The sequence below is a fragment of the Micromys minutus genome (genome assembly GCF_963924665.1).
Source record: "Micromys minutus genome assembly, chromosome: 7".
Lineage (NCBI taxonomy): Eukaryota > Metazoa > Chordata > Mammalia > Rodentia > Muridae > Micromys > Micromys minutus.
In genome coordinates this window covers 378,708-402,543 of record NC_137976.1, presented here as the reverse complement: position 1 = coordinate 402,543, position 23,836 = coordinate 378,708, and the positions used below count along the sequence as shown (strand labels likewise).

The 23,836-nt window shown below is 42.1% G+C and overlaps 1 protein-coding gene across 1 annotated transcript in view; it reads right to left on the bottom strand.

The window, feature by feature from the left end:
• Positions 1–23,474, bottom strand: part of TMPRSS2 (transmembrane serine protease 2) — a gene marked incomplete at its 3' end in the record, with an annotated part of 44,410 nt that extends 20,936 nt beyond the window's left edge. The window contains exons 1-3 of the mRNA XM_080919212.1: positions 23,458–23,474; positions 12,847–12,914; positions 1,437–1,656 (exon numbers count right to left, since the gene is read on the bottom strand). Coding sequence (XP_080775338.1) covers positions 1,437–1,656; positions 12,847–12,861 — 235 coding nt within the window. The 5' untranslated portion in view covers positions 12,862–12,914; positions 23,458–23,474. The remainder of the gene's footprint in view (positions 1–1,436; positions 1,657–12,846; positions 12,915–23,457) is intronic.
• Between the last annotated feature and the right edge of the window lie 362 nt (positions 23,475–23,836).

The window sequence follows — 23,836 nt, the reverse complement described above, 5'->3', positions numbered from 1 at the left end:
AGTGTAAAAAATAATAAAATAAAATTACTAAATTACTTTCCAGTTCATGGGACATGAGAATCAGTTTGTATTTCTGGCAGGCTAATGGTGGAAAGCCCAAGACTCTAGTCTGAAAGGCTGACCATCAGAGAGTGATTTTATTAAAGCATAGCCAGAGGTTTTAAAATGCAGGTTTATAATGGAAAATTACACCTCAGTGTGTATCCTTCTTATTTACAGCCAATTGGCAAAAAACTAACATGTCCCACCCCACCCCATTTTTCATGTTCTAATTACTCCCTGGGAATGCAGAAGTATTCAGTAAGGTACACTGGGACCCTTTTGCCTTCTAGGCTGACCACTGATAGCTAGACAGCTAAGCATCACTTGATTGCTGAAGAAGTGATGGGTTGCCCACAGAATTTACTTCCTTATCAATCTCAAACTATACATGAAACACACTTCATAAAGCAGAAACTTTCCATTAAAAAGCTGGTGTGGACCTGGAGAGATAACCATCGGTTACCCAGCATTTGTGTTGAGTGTTTACAACCAACAATACCTGGGACTCCAGCTCCAGAGGGTCTAGCACCTTATTCTGGCCTCCAAAGGCACAGGCACATATGCAACACACACATGCTCTCACACACATTTTAAAAACTAAATATATATATATAAAACATAGCTTATCAATAGAGTCACTGGTGTCTTTTACACCAGAAAGACAACTGGATAACACCGGTAATGAGACATAGAGGTAAGGAGTCTGGATAGTAAGAGCAACCATTGAGTGAAAGGGACATAGGAGAGGGTAAAGAGATTCAGTTTTCATATTCAAACTCCAGCACTATTCTGGGGCTACAGGGTTAAGGGGCTATGGGGAAGACATGGTAGATCTAGGGGTGGGAGAGTATTTGTGCCAGGGGATGGGCAGCCTGGCTCCCCTAGAAAGTATATGGGCATGCCCTGGAAGAGGAGAAACCCCCCTCATGGGGAAGCCCCTTCTTCTGCTAGGGCAAGTACTGGCAGAGGTGAGAACAGCAACAGGTCTCTAACTAGTCATAGGAGGTATCTTAACCCTGAGCCCTCTGTATTCCGAACACATCAATAACATGTAACACAGTTCACTCCCAACCTTGAGTGCTTACTGTTGATTCAAGACAACACATCCACAGAGGCACAGAGGCAAGAAGGGACTGGAAAACCATGCCCTAACAGTCCAGCTGAGCTGGGCAAATACACAGTGCTGCACCAAAGGCCAAGGGGAGAGGAAGGTCTCTCCCAGCCAAAGAGAGGTGAAGCAGGGCCCTTGGCTCTAACCAGCCAGAATGGAGGGCAGGTAGAAAAAGACTGGTCTTGTAGGCAGTGCAATGTTATTGACAAGGTAGAAGAAATAGCAAACCACAAAAGATGGAAGATCCTGTGGTCCCTTGTGCTACAATACTGAAGAGCCTTACTTGAGGTACACAGTGTCCCTGAAGACTTGGGCTGTGTGTGGATGACAGGTGTTGAGGCTTGTGTTGTAACCCTCGGAGCATACTGGGGCAGCGGAGTTGGGTAGCCCTGAGCTGGATACAAGTTGTAGCCATTGGGAGTCACTGGTGGCCTCGGGGGATAGATGTGCTCAGACTGATACCCGTGATTCTCATAGTAAGGTCCAATTCCTGGAGGTGACCCCTAAATGATAGGAAAGGAGATAAATCAATTATAGCTCTCACACACCCTAAAGCTTTGGAACATTAGCATCATTCACAGAAGACAGGGAGAGAGCCAGCTGATTCACTAAGCACTCTGGCATCACAGCGACTTGCTTAGAATGAGTAAACTCTGTTTCTGGATCAACTAGGATGCTCAACAATCTGTGTTTCATTGGCTTTGATTTCCTGGTCCATTTGTTTCCATTATTTGTTCTTCGAAATAAAGAAAAGGTGACTGATAACTAAGATTCTGTAGAAAACAAAAAAATACATACAAATTTGGGGTCAAAAGTCACATAGCAGGAGTCCTGTTCTCTGGTTCCTCCTCTACGTCACCTCCTGAGCCTTGAGGTGTGAAATTATGAGCCAGACTAATGTCAAGGTTCTGAATAGCTCATATCTGAGATAACTCACCTGCTGAAGAGACCTCACATTCAGATCCTGTGTGCAACCTCAGGTGTAGTAAATATACACTTTTCAGCTGAACTGAGAAACTGCTAGAAGGCACCCACAATGCACTCCTGTGGCCATTCTCTTCTAGGGTCCTTTCTTTCATTCTGCTGCAGTTGGCAGTCATTTACCCATCTGCTCTCACCAGGGTGGTGTTAGTTCAGTGTAAGCATCTCTATACTGTGTGTGCATTTGGTACTGAGAGCACAGGTGGGAACTTGGAGGTCAAAGTATGAGTTGTTTAAATGTGAAAATGGCAGAATCCTCTGCTAGGGGGTCAATCTTCCCCTCGGTCCATTCACATGACTTTCCCCAGGTTGCACTCCTGGGACAGCCGAGCAGTCATCAGGCCTTCACAGCTTGGCATTCTTATTTCCACTCTCCCCACTCTCTCAGTTGCTGGACCTCTCCTGAAGACCCCAGTTACCCTTATCCATGTCTAATGGTTCTTACCCCAAAACTCTCCAGCTCCCTTTGAGCTCAGGCTCTCTCATGGGCCTCAGAAATGACAGGAAATCTTCTGGAAGCAGGTAGGGGCCTCAGTAGGGGCTACTAAATGTTCAGATTTTTTAAAATTAATTCATTTATTGTGTATGTTGCTCATGTGTGTAAACAGAGATCAAAAGACAGCCTGTGAGAATTGGTTGTCTCCTTCTACCCCGTGGGCTACAAAAATTGAATGCAGTTCATCTCTTACCTTATAAAGCTGTCTTACTGCCCTAAAGGTTGATAATTTTAAGGCAATACAAATGCTCCAAGGTTAATAATCTGTGTTTAATAACTCACTAGCCCCCTCCTTCAAAAGTTCAAAGATTATAAATTGAAAACAGGGGGGTGTGACAGTGAAAGCTATCCCCAGAGCACTCCAGATTAGAAATCAGGTGAGTGTCTGGCCCAGAACCATACTATTTAAGAATGTGTCCCCCTCTCCAGCAGGAAAGACCAAGATACATCTAGCACTTCATCCTGGATGAAGCTCTTAAAATTATAAAGGGATCCAGTAAAAAAAAAAAATTAAGAAAAGGAAAGAAAGAAAGAAAGAAAGAAAGAAAGAAAGAAAGAAAAAAGGAAGTAGTAGAGCTTCATAAAAATGGGGCACTGACTTTTTTTTGATGAAATATTCTTATTAGCTGTTGTGGTAAATATTAAACAGTGGCTGGCTTAACCTTTTATCCCGTGCTTTGCCGGCTCCCACATGAGGACATACGGCACTGCTGGGATCTCTAACTTGGCAGCCTTATGCTGCCTCTATGAACTCAAACTCGGTTCACTCCACCTTTTCTGCTGCATCTGTCCTAGGTGGATATGACAGCCCCAGCATGTTATTTTCATTCACATTCCCTTGGCGTGTTGTTGCCAAGCCTTAGACACACACATCCCAACTCTGTGGTGGGCTTTATAAGTTCTACCACTACACCCTTTGAACTCAATTAAGTAGTCACATCAAAGAACACACCAAACTACTCTGATCCAATAGGTATAATTTGCTAACCATTATAAGTCAAATTATCTTGTACAGTTATATCCCTTAAAAAACATTCATTACAACCTTATTTAGGAAGAGATGCACAAAGAGAAACATAAACATCTGCCTGCATCTTCATTCCTCCTGGAATCCCCTCTCTCTCCTCCTCTTCAATTTTCCTAGACTTTTTCCTGCCTACCTCTCCACTGACCAATCATGTAATCCCTTAACATCCATCCACACATCACCCTTTCTGTTTACTTAAAAAAAAAAAAAGCTTTTTTTCTCAGTTATCCAGTATTTATTGCACTAGGGAGTAGGCTCCCAGCAGGAATAGACCACCCAATGTCTAATCCAGATGTGACTGATCCCCAGTTATTGGTAGATAGACACTGAAAGCTTGGCCACAGACACTCTTCCCTAAACTGATACTCTCTGCCCCATCCTGCTTCTCCTAAATACACATCTGCTGTCTTTTAAGGAAGAAGAAAACACATAGAATAAACCAATCCCAGCTTCTGCCCAGCAGTGTTGCCTTCCCTCCCTGCCTTGCCCTTCTCAACATGACTGGTAGTTTGAGTAAGAATGTCCCCATATGCTCATATATTTAAATGCTTAGTCATGAGGAAGTGGAACTCTTTTATTTTCTTTTTAATTTTATCTCTTTCCTGTTTATTTATTTATTTATTTTAATTGAACAAATTTATTTTTAAAAACAGATAAATGTGCAGATTTTAAAAGCAGTTTTGCATAAAAATTATATGGATACATTTTGTCAGTACTTGATTTTTTTAAAGGTTTGATAATATGCATTAAAATTTTATTAGCTGCAATGAGCATAAAGTACATGTAAAATAAAATGTAACCTGAAAATAGTCAAAGTTTTCTTGGTGTGTAAAGGTAAAGTATAATGATTTTTCTTTTCTTTTCTTTTTTTTTTTTTTTTTTTTTTTTTTTTTTTTTTTTTTTTGGCCTCTGTTTTTCTTGAACTTCATATAGTCTGTGAGTTGTTTCTGGGGTATTCAGAGCTTTCTGGGGTTAGTATCCAATTATCAGTGACTGCATATTTTGGTTGTTCTTTTGTGACTGGGTTACCTCACTCAAGATGATATTCTCTAGATGCATTCATTTTCTTAAGAATTTCATAAAGTCATTGTTTCTGGTAGCTGAGTAGTACTCCATTGTATAAATATACCACAATTTTTGTATCCATTCACCTACTGAAGGACATCTGGGTTCTTACACGCTTCTGGCTATTATAAATAGGGCTGCTATGAACATTGTGGGGCATGTGTCTTTGTTTTATGTTACAGAATCTCTGGGGTATATGCCCAGAAGTGGAATAACTGGGTCTTCAGGTAGTTTTATGTCCAGTTTTCTGAGGAACTGCTAGACTGATTTCCAGAGTGGTTATACCAGTTTACAACCCCACCAACAGTGGAGAAGTGTTCCTCTTTCATCCCATCCTCACCAGCATCTGCTGTCATCTGAATTTTTGATCTTAGCCATTCTGACTGGTGTGAGATAGAATCTCAGGGTTGTTTTGATTTGCATTTTCCTGATGACTAAGGATGTCCAGCACTTTCTTAGATGTTTCTCAGCCGATCAATATTCCTCGGTTGAGAACTTTTTGTTTAGCTCTGTACCCAATTTTTTAATTGGATTGTTTGATTCTCTGGTGTCTAACATCTTGAGTTCTTTGTATACCTTAGATATTATGCCTCAATCAGATGTGGGGTTGGTAAAGATATTTTTCCAATCTGTAGGCTGCCATTTTGTTTTCTTGACAGTGTCCTTAGCCTTAAAGAAACTTTGCAATCTCATTAAGTCCCATTTGTCAATATTTGACCTTAGAGCACGAGCCATTAGTGTTCTGTTCAGGAATTTTTCTCCTGTTCCTATGTGTTCTAAGGTTTTTTTCCTACTTTCTCTTCTAATAGTTTCAGTGTACCTGGTTTAATGTGGAGATCTTTGATCCACTTGCACTTCAGCTTTGTATGAGGAGATAAGAAAGGGTCTATTTTCATTCTTCTGCATTGTGAGTGCCAGTTGGACCAACACCATTTGTTGAAGAGGCTGTCCTTTTTCCATTGAATGTTTAGAGCTCCTTTGTCAAAAATCAAGTGACCATATGTGCGAGGGCTCATTTCTGGATTTTCTATTCTATTTCATTGATCCATGTACCAATCTCTGTACCAATACCATGCAGTTTTTAAAACAATTGCCTAGTAATATAACTTAAGGTCAGGGGTGGTGATTCCCACAGATGTTTTCTTGTTGTTGAGGATAGATTTCGCTATTCTAGGTCTTTTGTTACTCCAGATGAAATTGCACATTGCTCTTTCCTACTCTAGGAAGAATTGGGTTGGAATTTTGATGGGGATTGGATTGAATATGTAGATTGCTTTTCGTAAGATGGCCATTGTAACAACGTTGAACCTTCTAATCCATGAGCATGGGAGATCTTTCAATTTTCTGAGATGTTCCTCGATTTTCTTCTTCAGAGATTTGAAGTTCTTGTCATACTGTTTCTTCACTTGCTTAGTTAAAGTCACATCAAGGTATTTCATGTTGTTTGTGACTATTTTGAAGGGTATCTTTTTCCTAATTTCTTTCTCCACATGTTTGTCCTTTGAGTAGAGGAAAGCTACTGATTCATTTGAGTTAATTTTATATGCAGCCACTTTGCTGAACTTATCAGCTGTAGGAGTTCTCTGGTGGAATTTTTGGGGTCTCTTATGTACACTATCATGTCATCTGCAAAGAGTGATGTTTTTACTTCTTCCTTTCCAATTTGTATCCCTTTGATTTCCTCTTGCTGTCTAATTGCTCCAGCTAGAACTTCCAGTACTATGTTGAATCGGTAGGGGGTGAGAGGGCAGCCTTGTCTAGTCCCTGATTTTAGTGGGATTCCTTCAAGTTTCCCACTGTTAAGTTTGACCTTGGCTGTTGGTTTGCTGTATATTGCTTTTATTATGTTTAGGTATGGGCCTTGGATTCCTCTTCTTTCTAAGAGTTTTAACATGAAGGGGTGTTATATTTTGTCAAATGCTTTCTTAGCATCTAGTGAGATGACCATGTGTGGTTTTTTTTCTTTGAGTTTGTTTATATGGTGGATTACATTGATGGATTTTCATATATTAAACCATCCCTGCATCCCACGGAAGAGGCCGACTTAATCATGGTGAATGATCATTTTGATGTGTTCTTGGATTCAGTATTCATGAATTTTATTGAGTATTTTTGCATCAATAAAATAAGTGAGATTGGTCTGAAGTTCTCTTTCCTTGTAGGGTCTTTGTGTGGTTTAGAAACTAAGGTCATTATGGCCTCAAAAAATGAGTTAGGTAGTGTTCCATCTGACTTTATTTTCTGGAATAGTTTGGAGAGTATTGGTATTAGGTTGTCAATAAATGTCTGATAGAATTCTGCACTGAACCCATCTGGACCTGGGCTTTTTCTTTGGTTGGGAGGATTTTGATGACTGCTTCTATTTCTTTAGCGGTTATGGGAATATGTAGATGGTTTACCTGTTCCTGGTTTAACTTTAGTATCTGCTATCTGTCTAGGAATTCATCCATTTCCTCCAGATTTTCCAGCTTTGTTGAGTATAGGCTTTTGTTGTAGGATCTGATGATTTCTTGAATTTCCTCAGTTTCAGTTGTTATGTCTCCACTTTCCTTTCTGATTTTGTTAATTTGGATAGTCTCTCTTTGCCCTTTAGTTAGTCTGGTTAAGGGTTTAACAGTTTTGTTAATTTTCTCAAAGAACCAGCTCTTGGTTTTGTTGATTCTTTGAATGGATCTTTTTGTTTCTATTTGGTCAATTTCTGCTCTGAGTTTGATTATTTCTTGCTGTCTACTCCTATTGGGTGTATCTGTTTCCTTTTGTTCTAGAGCTTTCAACTGTGCTATCAGGTTGCTAGTGTATGCTCTCTCCAGTTTCTTTTTGGAAGCATGCAGAACTATGAGTTTTCCTCTCAGTACTGCTTTTATTGCATCACATAGGTTTGGGTATGTTGTGTTTTCATTTTCATTAAATTCTAAAACAATCCTTAATTTCTCTCTTTATTTCTACTTTGACCTTGCTATTGTTAAATAGAGCATTGCTTAGTTTCCATGTATATGGGCTTTTTGTTGTCTTTGTTGTTATTAAAGACCAGCCTTAGACCATGGTGATCTGATAGGATGCATGGGAGTATTTCAACCTTCTTATATCTATTGAGGCTTATTTTGTGACCGATTATATGATCAGTTTTGGAGAAGAGGTGCTGAGAACAAGGTGTATTCTTTTGATTTAAGATAAAATGTTCTGTAGATGTCTATTAATTCCAATTGGTTCAAAACCTCTGCTAGTTTCACTGCGTCCTTGTTCAGTTTCTGTTTCCATGATCTGTTTATTGATGAGAGTGGGGTGTTGAGGTCTCCCACTATTATTGTGTGGGGTGCAATGTATTTTTTAAGCTTTAGTAGGGTTTCTTTTATGAATATAGGTGCTCTTGTATTTAGAGCATATATATTAAGGATTGAGAGTTCCTCCTGACAAATTTTTCCTGTAATGAGTAAAAAGTGTTCTTCCCTATCTTTTTTTATTACTTTTGGTTGAAAATCTACTTTATCCGATATTAGAATGGCCACTCCAGCTTGCTTCTTGGGGCCGTTTGCTTGGAAGATTTTTTCCTAACCTTTTACTCTGAGACAGTGTCTGTCATTGTCTCTGAGATGAGTTTCCTGTATGCAGCAAAATGCTGGATTCTGTTTATGTATCCAGTCTGATAGCCTATGTCTTTTTATTGGAGAATTGAGTCTATTTATGTTAACAGATATTAAGGAATAGTGGTTGCTGTTTCCTGCTATTTTTGCTTTTAGAGGTAGATTTGTGCCTGTGTGTCTTTCTTCTTTTGGTTTTCTTGCTTAGGTATTTTTTTTTTTAAACTAGGATGTAATTTTCCTCTTTGTATTGGGTTTTCCACCTATAATTCGTTGTACTGCTGGATTTGTGGTCAGATATTATGTAAATTTAGTTTTGTCTTGGAATATCTTGGTCTCTCCATCTAAGATGATAAGTGTGTGTGTGTGTCTGTGTGTGTGTGTGTGTGTGTGTGTGTGTGTGTGTGTATCTGGGTATAGCAGCTTGGACTGACACTTGTGTTCTCTTAGGGTCTGCATGATTTCTGTCCAGGATCTTCTAGGTTTCATAGTCTCTGTTGAAAAGTTGGGTATGATTCTGATTGGTCTGCCTTCATAGGTTACATGACCTTTTCCCCTTACTGCTTTTAGTATTCTTTCTTTGCTTTGAGCACTTGGTGTTTTGACTATTAAGTATCAGGAAGAATTTCTTTTCTGGTCCTATCTATTTGAAGTTCTGTAGGCTTGTTTTATGCTCAATGTCATCTCATTCTTAAAGGTAGGGAAGTTTTCTTCTACAATTTTGTTGAAGATATGTACTGTGCCTCTTAGTTAATATTCTTCGCCCTCTTCTATTACTATTATCCTTAGGTATGGTCTTCTCATTGTGTCATGGATCTCCTAAACATTTTGGGTTAGGAGCTTTTTGGCTTTTTTTTTTTATCTTCTCTGACTGTTTTGTCTATGTTTTCAATGTTGTCTTTGGCCCCTGAGATTCTCTCTTCCATCTCGTGTAGTCTGTTGGAGATGCTTGCATCTGTGACTCCTGATTTTTTTTTTAGGTTTTCTACCTCTAGTGTTGTCTCTTTTAGTGTTTTCTTTATTGTTTCCATTTCCATTTTAAATTCCTTCTTCAATTCCTTCATCTCTTTGGTTCTGTTTTCCTCTAGTTCTTTGATTTCGTTGAGTGTTTTTCTTGTTTCCTCTTTAAAAGCTTTTTGATGACTGCTTCTATTTCTTTAGCGGTTATGGGAATATGTAGATGGTTTACCTGTTCCTGGTTTAACTTTAGTATCTGCTATCTGTCTAGGAATTCATCCATTTCCTCCAGATTTTCCAGCTTTGTTGAGTATAGGCTTTTGTTGTAGGATCTGATGATTTCTTGAATTTCCTCAGTTTCAGTTGTTATGTCTCCACTTTCCTTTCTGATTTTGTTAATTTGGATAGTCTCTCTTTGCCCTTTAGTTAGTCTGGTTAAGGGTTTAACAGTTTTGTTAATTTTCTCAAAGAACCAGCTCTTGGTTTTGTTGATTCTTTGAATGGATCTTTTTGTTTCTATTTGGTCAATTTCTGCTCTGAGTTTGATTATTTCTTGCTGTCTACTCCTATTGGGTGTATCTGTTTCCTTTTGTTCTAGAGCTTTCAACTGTGCTATCAGGTTGCTAGTGTATGCTCTCTCCAGTTTCTTTTTGGAAGCATGCAGAACTATGAGTTTTCCTCTCAGTACTGCTTTTATTGCATCACATAGGTTTGGGTATGTTGTGTTTTCATTTTCATTAAATTCTAAAACAATCCTTAATTTCTCTCTTTATTTCTACTTTGACCTTGCTATTGTTAAATAGAGCATTGCTTAGTTTCCATGTATATGGGCTTTTTGTTGTCTTTGTTGTTATTAAAGACCAGCCTTAGACCATGGTGATCTGATAGGATGCATGGGAGTATTTCAACCTTCTTATATCTATTGAGGCTTATTTTGTGACCGATTATATGATCAGTTTTGGAGAAGAGGTGCTGAGAACAAGGTGTATTCTTTTGATTTAAGATAAAATGTTCTGTAGATGTCTATTAATTCCAATTGGTTCAAAACCTCTGCTAGTTTCACTGCGTCCTTGTTCAGTTTCTGTTTCCATGATCTGTTTATTGATGAGAGTGGGGTGTTGAGGTCTCCCACTATTATTGTGTGGGGTGCAATGTATTTTTTAAGCTTTAGTAGGGTTTCTTTTATGAATATAGGTGCTCTTGTATTTAGAGCATATATATTAAGGATTGAGAGTTCCTCCTGACAAATTTTTCCTGTAATGAGTAAAAAGTGTTCTTCCCTATCTTTTTTTATTACTTTTGGTTGAAAATCTACTTTATCCGATATTAGAATGGCCACTCCAGCTTGCTTCTTGGGGCCGTTTGCTTGGAAGATTTTTTCCTAACCTTTTACTCTGAGACAGTGTCTGTCATTGTCTCTGAGATGAGTTTCCTGTATGCAGCAAAATGCTGGATTCTGTTTATGTATCCAGTCTGATAGCCTATGTCTTTTTATTGGAGAATTGAGTCTATTTATGTTAACAGATATTAAGGAATAGTGGTTGCTGTTTCCTGCTATTTTTGCTTTTAGAGGTAGATTTGTGCCTGTGTGTCTTTCTTCTTTTGGTTTTCTTGCTTAGGTATTTTTTTTTTTAAACTAGGATGTAATTTTCCTCTTTGTATTGGGTTTTCCACCTATAATTCGTTGTACTGCTGGATTTGTGGTCAGATATTATGTAAATTTAGTTTTGTCTTGGAATATCTTGGTCTCTCCATCTAAGATGATAAGTGTGTGTGTGTGTCTGTGTGTGTGTGTGTGTGTGTGTGTGTGTGTGTGTGTATCTGGGTATAGCAGCTTGGACTGACACTTGTGTTCTCTTAGGGTCTGCATGATTTCTGTCCAGGATCTTCTAGGTTTCATAGTCTCTGTTGAAAAGTTGGGTATGATTCTGATTGGTCTGCCTTCATAGGTTACATGACCTTTTCCCCTTACTGCTTTTAGTATTCTTTCTTTGCTTTGAGCACTTGGTGTTTTGACTATTAAGTATCAGGAAGAATTTCTTTTCTGGTCCTATCTATTTGAAGTTCTGTAGGCTTGTTTTATGCTCAATGTCATCTCATTCTTAAAGGTAGGGAAGTTTTCTTCTACAATTTTGTTGAAGATATGTACTGTGCCTCTTAGTTAATATTCTTCGCCCTCTTCTATTACTATTATCCTTAGGTATGGTCTTCTCATTGTGTCATGGATCTCCTAAACATTTTGGGTTAGGAGCTTTTTGGCTTTTTTTTTTTATCTTCTCTGACTGTTTTGTCTATGTTTTCAATGTTGTCTTTGGCCCCTGAGATTCTCTCTTCCATCTCGTGTAGTCTGTTGGAGATGCTTGCATCTGTGACTCCTGATTTTTTTTTTAGGTTTTCTACCTCTAGTGTTGTCTCTTTTAGTGTTTTCTTTATTGTTTCCATTTCCATTTTAAATTCCTTCTTCAATTCCTTCATCTCTTTGGTTCTGTTTTCCTCTAGTTCTTTGATTTCGTTGAGTGTTTTTCTTGTTTCCTCTTTAAAAGCTTCTATTTCTTTATGCTTTTCCTCCCGTTCTTGTTTAAGGATCTCTATCATCATCTTGAGGTATGATTTTATGTCTGAGTCTTCTTTTTCTGGAGTGTTTGGTATTCTGATATTTGCTGTGATGGGAGAACTGGGTTCTGGTGTTGCCAGGTTGTCTTGGTTTCCCTGGGGTAACTTCTTTCACTTTCCTCTCCCATCTTGTTGTCTCTGATTATATGTGGTCTTGTTGTCAGTGATTGGTTCCTATCTTTCCCATGCACCTGGCCTGTGTCCCTGGATCTCCACTGTTCCAGGTGGCAGATGGCTTGAGTGCTTGTTCTGCTCACAAGGGTCCTCTGAGTGGAAACCGAGTCCCTATGGCAGAGTTTCTGCTCCCCTGAACCAATCGGGGACAGGGGGGTGTGCTTTCCGGGCTCTTGGCCCAGACCTCTCTGTGCCCTGCTACTCGCAGTGCAGTCTCACCAGGCCTGTGTCCCTGGATCTCTGCTGTTCCTGGTGGCAAATGGCCTGAGCATTTGGTCTGCATGCAAGGGCCTTCCAGGTGGAAACTGAGTCCTTATGGCAGATGTCCTGCTCCCCTAAACCAATGGGGGGGCACTTTCCGCATGCTCTGCCCAGACCTCTCTGTGCCCTGGCTACTCGCAGTGCAGTCTCACCAGGCCTGCATCCCTGGATCTCCACTGTTCCTGGTCACAAAATCCGGAGTGAAACTCTTTAAAAGGACTATGCTTCATATAGATCAGGATATAGAGCTTGCAGCTACTACTCCAGAAACTGCCTTTGTACCACCACACTCCCAAGATGATAGACTAAACCTCTGAAACTGTAAGCAACCCCCCAATTAAATGCATTTAATTAAGAGTCGCCTTAGTCACGTGTCTGTTCATAGCAATAGAACCATGACTAATATAAACACCTTAAACAATATCCAAAGGCCACCTGCTCCTACACACAGTTCTTAAAATTACTGATAAACACCCCTGGAAGATACCAGAGGAGTGAAGTAACAAGGAAAGGGCCAGATACGGAAGAAGTAACCACTTACTGAGTTCAGTGCCATCCTGGCTGTGTCAGCAGCATGAAGAAGTCAGTATGTGGCTTCCTCCACGTGACCTGAGGGAAAAATCACATGCAGTAATATTTAATGCAGTTCAGCTTTAGAAGATTCTGAGTGAAAGTCACACTGTACCACAGAAGTTCTGTCCCCAGCCTTCATCCTTCACTTCGCCTACATCTTCTTATGTCTCTTTATTCCCTGTCATTGCATATGGTATGTTTATGTCATGCAACGCAATGTCCTCTTCTGGGGTACAGAGAAACTCATAGTGGGCCTGGGTACACGTTGAACTACTGTGTCCAGAAAAGCCTGCCTAACCTTGGAGAAATGAGGACAAGCAGAGAACCCTGCCTACAGGGAAGCACCAGCCGCATGGCATCTAGCTTAATAAATTCTTGATAATTCTGTTTATTAAACTTTCAATACTTCTCAGTTCTCCTCCACCTCAAAGGATACCTCATGAGCCTGTCCTGCATTCAGGATTAACCCTGTCAAGTCAGGCTATCCAGATCAATACCAATCTTATCTCTTATTGATTTTCTATTTAAAGACATTCTTTCTTGCTGCACTGAGAATCAAAGCAGCCTCTTCACCATTGGCTCCCTGCCTGGCCCATCTCTCTGCTGAGATGTTTCTGAATCTATTAGTCCTCACCTTGTTTTAATGGAGATGTTGCATTATTTTTTCATTGATATCCTCTGTATAAGAGCTTTGCTTCATTCCTCCATGCTTGACTTGAAATGATATAAGATTATTCTCAGACACCATTCTGGGGAATCATCTATTCACCAGATGATGTGCCCAGAAGGGCTGGAAGAAGTTCAGAAGGGATAAGCCTCCCTCATCTATAAGAACCAGATACTTGAGTGTTGGTCAGTGGGCAAAGTGTTTGCTAAGCAAAACTGACGACCTGAGTTTGAATCCCAGATCCCCATAAAAGTCTGGATACAAAAGTGACCACCTCTAATCCTAGTTCTAGGAAGGCAGAGCCAGGAGAATCCCTAACACATGAATTTCATTCTCTTCATACTCTTCCCCATTCAGTAAACTTCAAAATACCCTACTTCAAAATTAAAGTGAAAAGAGACTAACAAAGACATCTAGCATCCACCTCTGGACCTCTGGGTCTCCATACATGCATACATACATGTGTATGGGACAGCTACACACACATGAATGTACACACTACATCACACACACATGTCTGACACTTAGGTACATTAAAAAGCAGTAGGCAACACTACATAGCTAGAAGCTATGACACTGGCTTTAGATGGGACTTGAATCCCAAGCTATATTCAGTCTCTCACTAGCTGTGACCTGGAAAGGTTCTATGCCTCAGTTCTCTATCAAGACAGAAAAGAGATGCAGCCTTTTATACTACTCTTGGGAGCACTTATTGGTGTTGGTTCACAGTGCTACCTTAGAGTTAAACAAAACTAATTCTACCTGGGGACATATCTTGGTGATAGAACACTTGCCAATCACACAGGAGACCATGGGTATGATCCATAAAAACCACCAAAGAAGTAATTCTAAAAGCTTCTGATGTTTCCTTCAACACTTGAAGATTGGTATTGGTAAATTCTTCCAAGCTAACAGGAAGTTCACCTGCTCTTAAGTTCAGTGTCTCTGAAGGGAGCAGCAGAGGCCACCTGCTCATCTCGTAAGCAAAGCTAGCACTTGGATCACTAAACACAAGAAGCCCTCCCCCCCAAAACAAACAACCTGCAATGAAAAAAGATGATTATAGCTTTGAACATTGAACAGGTCACAGTAAAAATGCACCAAGTCTTCCATTTCTTCTGTTATAGATCAAACAGAAGAACCAAGTCATGTTGATTCTAGGTTTTTCTCATATTGATGTCAGCAGCTTTCTGGGTATGAGAATGAAATTGAGTGCCATACAGTGAGAGGAATCACCATTTGAAATGCATGGGAAACACCTAAACCTGTTAAAATGATGCAGTTGTCACTCACTGGTGTGTCTTCTCTATAACCACTTTGCAAATAATAAACTCTAAGCCTGGACAACTACCTGGTGCATCCTGACTTCTTCCCATCAGCAGTGCCAGCCAGGCCCTGCCCAGTGTCCTTCCAGAAGAGCCCAGCTTCACTGGCTCTCACTCCTCTGAGTTCTTTCTAGCTTGTTTCAACAGGCTTGGTTGAAGTTTCAGGAAATAAAAATATAATCCACTGGCAGGCTTTTCAGCTAGGGAGCCCTCTGAAAGAAGAAATAACTAGGTGCTTGAAATTCATGCAAGGAGTTAGTTATGAATTGTCAAGGGAAAGTCATCAGAAACAGAAGACAGCAGAGACTCCTAATCTTATCCAGGGATCCCATGACCCACAAAACATGGAAACCAGAAATAAAAGGAGGGCCCAGCTCAGCTACCATGAACTTGGGATGAGAAAGAAAAGAAAGAGGGAGGAAAAGATGAAAGGAGAGATGCCCATGCTAGGTAGGATCTGAAAAGGTGTCAAAAAGAGCCAGGGAGTCACATTCAATTCTGGTCATCTTCTAAACAGGGATTTCCATGGTCACATGAGGCTCTGACTCCTACATGTTGACTTCTGAAAGGAGTAAGACCTAACCATACAAGAGAGATAACCTATCATTTAAAGAAACCTGATGCTTGCCTTTGACCCTGGAAAGCCAGACCTAAGAAAGCACTTTGAGTAACTGTCCTTTAGGGGTCAGGAAAGCAAATGAGGACAAGCTTCCTAAGGCCCCCTATTTGGCAGCCTTGTCTACTCTATCTCAATGGAACACAGTGCACTGATGCTGTCACACAACGAGACAACACAGTGGAGTCCAGTTTCATCAATGACATTAAAAAAACAAAACAAAACAAAACAAAAAACCTTTTTCCCAAACAAAAATCACCTTGTAGTTCTTTCCTCTGAAAATGATGACAAGCTTGTTGATATTTCCATTCAAGAGTGTGGGATAATTGGAATAACTAAAGTCCACTGATGTCATCACATACCAGCTCACATGTGCTGGCTCTTTCATGAGGTGCACAGAGTACCAGGTACTATTTAAGATGTTAGAAGTGGGAGGGGACCCCAGAATCTTTCTTCCACCTCTGCCATCACACTGCCACCATCACCAGACACTGTATAGCCAATAAACACACAGAAGAGAACCATGGCTCAAGTCACATTATAAGATACTCTCTCTTCTTAGTGCTCTGTTAGGAGAAAGCTAGTCAATAGTAGTATGGGGTAAAGGTGGGAGACATTAAGCATAGACAAGTACTGGACATGTGATTACTACTCTGATGGTGAAGAAGATATTTAAAGAGAGACACTTGTACTAATAATCAGAACAGTGAACCTGGAAGAATTAAGAGTTTCTCAGGGGCAAGCATAGTGGTGCATGACTGTGTTAGTTAGGGCAATCTAGAGTCACAGAATTTATGGAATTTCTCTATATATTATGGAAAATTATTGGAATGACTTACAGTCTGCAATCCAACTAACCCAACAATGGGCAACTATAAAAGGGGAGTCCAAGAGTCGAGTAGTTGCTCAGTCATATGAGGCTAGGTGTTTCAGCTGGTTTTCTGTATAAGTAGGTTCCCTGAAAAAGTAGGTTCCAACAGATGTGTTAGCAAGTAAGTGTAATCAGGCAAAAGAAGAATGAACTCTTCCATTTTCAATTGCCCTTATATTGGCCTCCAGCAGAAAGCATGGCCCAGATTAAAGATTTGGAGCTTGCTTTGTTCCAGGCTGGCCTTAAAGTCAGAGATCTGCTTACCTCTGTCTCCTGGGATTAAAGGCATGGACTACCTTGCCCAGGCCTAAGCTTCTTATGGCTACTATGCCTCAAGATCTGGATCAAAAATATGCATCATCCTATGTCAAGATCCAGGTCAGAAGTTTGTGTCTTCCAGCTTCAGGATCTGGATCACAGGTATGCCCTCCATTTCTGGATTATAGTTCATTCCAGATGTAGTCAAGTTAACAACCAGGAATAGTCAACAAAATGACTTTAGTCCCGACACTCAGGAGGCAGAGGCAGGCATATCTCTGGGTTCAAGACCAGCCTGGTGTACAAAGTGAGTTCCATGACAGCCAGGGCTACATGAAGAGAACCTAACTACCAAGACCAAAAGCTAAAACCAAACAAACAAACAAACAAAGAGTGCCTCATGAACAAAGAGTAAAGTAGGAAAATGCTGAAGCCTGGTGCCAGCCAGAAAAACTTGCTTCCCAGGAAAAGATTTCACACAGTTCTGACAGTGTATACAGTCATTGTAGGAGAGACTGGAGCTGAGACCATGATGGGTCAGAATGTGACTTTGACCAGGACTGCCTAGATAGGACACTTCTTGTCCTCTATTTAAACACGGATCTCACGTAGGACCCTCAAAAGAACTTGGGGACCCCTTTATTTTTCTCCTCCCAGTGTAGAATGAATCTCATTCTGCTCTTCACTGTGGTTTGTCTCTTTAGCTGGTATACTGGAGATGGGAGGCTAGGCCTGACTTGTTGGTAGTGCCAGCTCCCAAAAACTAGAGGGAGAGAAAGAAGTGAAACAAAACACCTCATAAAAGGCAGGCCCACATCATCTGCATTTCTTTTCCTGGGAATGTCTTGTTGTCCCAAGGAGATTACAAGATTTTTTTTTTTTTTTTTTTTTTTTTTGGTTTTAGTTTTTTAGAGTAAAAATTAAGTCTGTTTTGTTTTGTTTTTAATCTAGTTTTGTACCATACCAAAAATCAAGATCAGTCTCTCTCTCTCTCTCTCTGTGTGTGTGTATGTGTGTGTGTGTGTATGTGTGTGTGTATGTGTGTGTGTATGTGTGTGTGTATGTGTGTGTGTGTGTGTATGTGTCTGTATGTTTGTGGTATCTATGTGTGTCTGTGTATGTATGTGTGTCTGTGTGTGAACTTGATACAAGCTAGGGCATCTGGGAAGAGGAAACCTCAGATGAGAAAATGTCTCCATCAGACTGTCCTATAGGCAAGTCCATGGGTCATTTTCTTGACTGATGATTGAAGGACCCAGCCCACCATGGGTCACCTTGAAAAGGAGGTCAAAGTAGGTTGAGCAAGCCATGAAGTACAAGCCACAAAACAAAGTTCCTTGATGGTTTCTGCTTCAGTTCCTGCCTCCATGTTCCTGCCCTAAATTTCCTGAATGAGGGACTATAAAGTATAAGCTGAAATAAACCCTTTTATCCTGGAGTCATTTTGGTGCTGGTGATTTTTTATTTGTCTAATCATAGCAATAGAGAAATACAACACACATATACAAACATGGATATGTATGCACACATAAACACAGATATATACACACAGAGAGATACACAAATGCACATACAGACACAAAGACATGCACACAGACATTCACACATATGCAGAGACATATACTAAGACACACATATGCATGCAGAAACATATGTATACAGATACATACACATCCACCTGCACACAGAGACATGCATACACACACACTCACATATATAGATACAGACAGACCACAGAGACATATGCAAACATACACATATATACACAGAGACTTGCACACAATCACAAATACATACATATGCATATAGAAACATAGAGAGAGAGAGAGAGAGAGAGAGAGACATGCATACAGACACATGGATGTACATATACATGCACACACAATTTTTTGGTTTTAATTCTAGAGAATGTATAAATAAGATAAAATTGAACAGCCAGGAATGGGAAGTCCCCACCAGGACATTACCAGATTCACAAGTAGGGCACACAAGGGTCACCACAGAGTTCAAGTACCTAGAACTAACACTGATACAGGCAGAAAGGTCATGGCAGGCAAACTTTAGCACATGTTCATGCTCCTGGCTCAGGTTAAAGGCCTTACCCAGTCCGATCTATTTAATGAGGATGATGAGAAATAAATGAGGTGTTATAAAGACTGAGTGAAAGTATTTTCTCCAGCTCTGAGCTCAAAATGACAGGAGACAGCTTTGCCTCTCAGCATTTGTGCTATATAGAGAAGGAACCTGATTCAGGCCGTGTAAACCCAGAGTCTGGGCTCGGGATTAAGGATCAGAATCAGTCAGAAGGCAGGCTTTGAATGAGAGCAGGAAAAGCAAGTTTCCCACAATTCTAAAGTTTAGCTGAGTACATGAGCTACTAGGAAAACTCAAAGTCCTCAGTGCACAAGATCCAGCACGTTCTCCACCATAAATGTTATGAGGCCCAATGTGGTGAAAAGTCACTATCACAAATTATAGAAAAGTCACACAGACATGTAGAAAGTTCTGTGTAAAATAGCTTATAAATTTGTAGTCTTCAGAAACCCATTTCCTGTGTCTAGAGCTCAGACCATTCTGATCCCACATGAGCTCAGATAAGAGCTCAGAGCCACCTGCCTGGCTGCCTCATGGAAAGCAAAGGCCATAAACTAAAAAGAAATTGACTATTTTTACTGTACCTTGTATTGTATTGTACCCAAACAAACAATAACAAAGCCAGACTTGTTTCTTTTGCTAATTCAACTAACTTGAAAATACTACAGTGTCAGCACTCACTCTTCAGTCAGCACTGAGGCTAAGCCTCCAGTTTATCCATTGTTCTTGTGTGAATTTCCACAGCCACAAGCCATGATGGTCTTCACACACTAGGTGCTTTGTTATACTTCCCTGCCTCTTGAGCCCATGCCCCCATGCCTGATGTCTTACTATGTACACAAGCAAGGCATGCAGACCTTCTCCCTTCCCCCACTGCCTCCACTGAGAACAGTCTCTGGGCCATGTGACCTCTTCAAAGTCTACCCTGTGCATAGTGTAAGTCACTGACTACCCTTCAGTATCCCGCATGGATTCTCCCCTTTCACGAGCTGCCATTGCCCAAGATGCCCCTATGCATTCCTATTTCTTTCTCCTGTCAACCACCTGTTGAGAGAAGCAGCCCTAGGTCCAGTTCTACTCCTTTCCAGAACCCAAGGTCTACCCCAGGGATCATCCTTTAGAATAGCCACTGTGATCAGATGGGACATAAATGTCCATCTCTCTCCCCAAGAACCCACAGGCAGGTTTAGACCACAGTTGCCTGTAGAATGAGGTACACTTGAACCACCCTTCTTCAGTACCTGGGAACTGCACATAAAGGCTTCCCAAGTCAGGCTTTACAGGTCTCAGCTCTTAGAATCATACTTCTGAATTCCCAAAATGCTCTTAAAGGTCCCTGAGCTGGTCCTGGGGCCAGCTTGGGAGGTCCCTGAAGAGTATTCTAAAGAGTAAAGAGGAGCCTGAACAAGCAAGGCTTAGAAATTTCAACCTTAAGGATAGGTAGGGGAACAGTTCAGAGAGGACAGTGGAAGGAAAAGCCTCTAACAAGTTGTGTGGCTCCCTGGGAGCTCTCCTACCCATCCCCAGATACCTCTTCTGCCCTCCTCAACTGACGCAGCCAGTTTTCAGTCCTTCAGGAACCCAAACTGATCAGCTACCTAACTAACCAGCCATCTTTTCTTTCTTCCTTAATGCCCAGTACTTGGGATGACCAGGAGTTCCCAGACACATAACTTTCTGCAGAGCTTACAAAACTTCTGGTCCCCACTTTCAGGGCTTGAAGAATACTTGGGACCAGGGTAATGACCTCACATTAAGGAAGGCTCCCTCCCCCAAGACTTTCTAGGCTCTCTCAATGCTTAAATGTAAAGAGTGATATAGTCAGCTAGATTCTTGGTTTCCATTTCTTGGTAACTCCTGGTCCTGGGCTGGGCTCATCATGAGGAGCAGCCCACTTAGGCAATAAAGAAGATGGTACTGGAATACCACCCTTCACATATTCATGCTTCATCACCTGCAAGATAGTTGCACAAATGGCAGCCTTCTGGGTTAAGTAATCCTGGCCGCTGTGGGGCTGCAGACAGAAGTGGGCCTATGAGATTAGGCAGCATGGCAGCCTGGCCCTAGAGCACATGAGGTGTCTAGATTTCCTAGACTTCATTTTCAGTTCTCATCTCCTCTTCTTTTGACGTGCTGCTACACTGTGACCTTGACACTAAAAAGAGGAAAAAGAATTGAGACTTGTATCCCTAGGACCAGCTATGGCCAGCAAAGTCTCTTATGCAAACCTATGCCTGAGAGCCTAATGTTTATAGCACTGACCTACTAAGGCAGCTGCCCTGTGTTCTGCTCTGATTCTGCCCCTTTCATCCCATAGAGGCACCAGACCAACTACTAAGAGGTCAAAAAACTTTGGGAATAAAACTTTCAATTCCCTGGGAAGTATACTGGGCTCCTCAGAAGGAGTCACTGATGGGCCTTTAGTTAATGACAGCCCTGACTTAGGGGGAATAAGTCTGGAGCTGAGTCAACTCCTGGGACACTGAGTTGGAGGGGATAACAAAGCCAGAACTGAGCTGGTTTTCAAAGTTCTTCAAGCCCTCCTCACCAAATATAGAAAAACTTAGCAACCAATCAAAATAGTACTGCTCTGTCCCTACCAATCATATCAGAGGTGTCTTAGCCTTTCTGGAAAATCCCCCTAGCTTTGCATTAAAAGGAGCCTGTGAGCCCCTCAAGTCACCTTGATGAATGGTACACACACACACACACACACACTGCGTGCATGCAGTAATTTCTGCAGAATAAAGGCTCTTTGTCTTTGCATACTATTTGAGTCTGGGGTCTTCCTTCAACGATTCTTGGACCCGAACACTAACCTTTGCATCAGCCTCCCTATAGCTGAGGTAAACAGGTTATAAAGAACTCACTATGTTGTCCAGCTAGAAGAAATAAAGAATCACATCGTGTGTGGCTATTCTACATGGTGGTCAAACTTCCTCCTCCAATGACTATAGTGCCACAGGCAAGGCTCTCTGCACTTGACTCTAAGACCTTGTTGCTGAAAAGCTGACCTTAAAGGTGTAATGTACGAGCATGTGAGTGGGTGTGTGTCTGTGTGTGTCCATGTGTATGTGTGTGTGTGTATAAGACCAAGCCTGGGAATGAGCTGAGAACATTGACCAGAGATGTCTAAAAAGACCAAAGACTGAGATACGAGTTCAAGCCACAGGAACCACCTCACATTTCTTGTTCTTAGTCTCATGCTTGGTGACACTCTTCAGTTTCTTTCTCTCTTTATACAGAGTCTCACTAGTTAGCCTTTGAGCTCACAGAGTGCCAGATGTGTCTGCCTCTGCCTCCCAAGTTCTGGAATTAAAGATAAGTCTCATCATGCCTGGCTTATGAGTTTTCATTCTAACATCATATGACATGACCAGTTAGTGAGAAGGATCCCAAGCACCTCTTCAGTAGAGGGAGGTAAGAGTGAGCCACCTTGCCTAGCTGGAGGTCCTTCACCACCTACCACTGCAGTAGCTTAGTAGCCTGGGATCTCTAGTCCCTGTGTCCCTGGAGAAACTGCCCAACCCCCAGCCTTCCTACCAGGAAGAGAACCTCTTCCCCACCTCCTAAACCAGGTAAACAACCCCCACCTCACTTTGAATTTTACACCTTGTTAGTGGCCTGCCCTTTGGAACTTTCCACAATGCCTGACTCTTGGCGCTGAGAGTTGAAGGAGCCAGCCTAGATGGCTTGTCTTAGCCCCAGGACTAAAGTAAACATTTGCATAAAAGGTCTGCAAGCCCAACCCTCGTAGGGACCTTTGCTTTTTAAGTACACCTAGGGCTTTTCCTTCCCTTAAACAAGCTACCTTTGCGTGCTCTGTACTGAATTAGGGGCCATTGTGAAGGGCCTGGGCTCCCAGAAAGCAAAAGCCCAGCCACACAAGCCACCCACACCCTCTGGGGCTTTGATACACAAAACTTTGAGGCTATGGGACAGCTAATTTCTTCAACTGGACTTGCAGTTCTTTGGGCACCCTGCCACCATCCCAAGTCCCACCCGATGAGATACTCGGGTGGTCAGCCTTTTCCCCATGTGGACAGTTCGCCCTGGCAGCCCCAACTGCTGTCCCAGGACCAGCTCCTCCAAGGCCGGTTCCAGTGAATGCCCAAAGCCAAGGCAGTCGGGCCCGCACCGTTGCCCCGGGTCACCGCACGGGACCGCTGGAGCATTCCCTTCCCACAGGTGGCGGACAATTCTAGTCTTGCCAAGGTCCCCAGGGCCCAGCAGTGCTGCCTGTATCGGTTCTTGGCATCTCAGCCAGTTTCCAGTTTCTCTCCACCTCGGTAGGGAGCAAGGAGCGGAAGGAGTTCAGGTAACCAGCCCGACTGCCGAGATTTTTCCGAAACAAAGAGAATTGAGGACGAACCTCTGCCTCTGCGCTCTAGGAAAGGATATTAGCACGTGATGCGAGTCAAGGGCTTGCTCCACCGAAGGACCCCCGCTCCTAGGGACTCTTTTCTCCAAGCCATTAGTCAGAGATCCGCAGGACCACAAGCCAAGCCGCGAATCGACCTGGGATCTTTGCTGTGCGTCAGGGTATCTGGGTCGTCGGGATCCCCTTCCAGTTCCCAGGACGTAAACTCAGACCGCTCAGTCCCGAGACGGTCGCACATTTAGCACCCTGGCCTTGCCTAACTAACCTAAACCCTAGACGCCCAGCCCCGGCACCGCGGGACGGACCCGGGTCACCCCTATTTCCTTTTCTGTGCCGGGACTCAGAGCTTGTCCAGCGCGCTGCTCACCTGTTGCGCTCTCCGCCCCTCTCCACCTCTGCCCGAGCTCTTGGCTTCCTTGTCCGCTCCAAGTACACGACCTACTCCAGTTCTTGCTTAAATCTCCGGAGGCGGCGTCCCAGGAGCCAAGGTGACACCCCTAACGCAGGTGTCGGGTCACCTCAGCCAGGAAGAGGGAATGGCCAAGAAAGGCTGTCCGCGGGGAGGAGGAGGAGTTTCCCCGAGGGAAGCCCAGGGAGCGCTCCTCCCCTAGCACTGAAACACCAGACTGGACTCAAGGCATTTCCCTGGTAGCGACCCGCCTCCGGAGCAGCTGACCCTTGAGGCCCAGACCCATGGGAACGCCAGGGTCCCGGTACGACCAGTCTTTGGACTGCACTGTGAATGA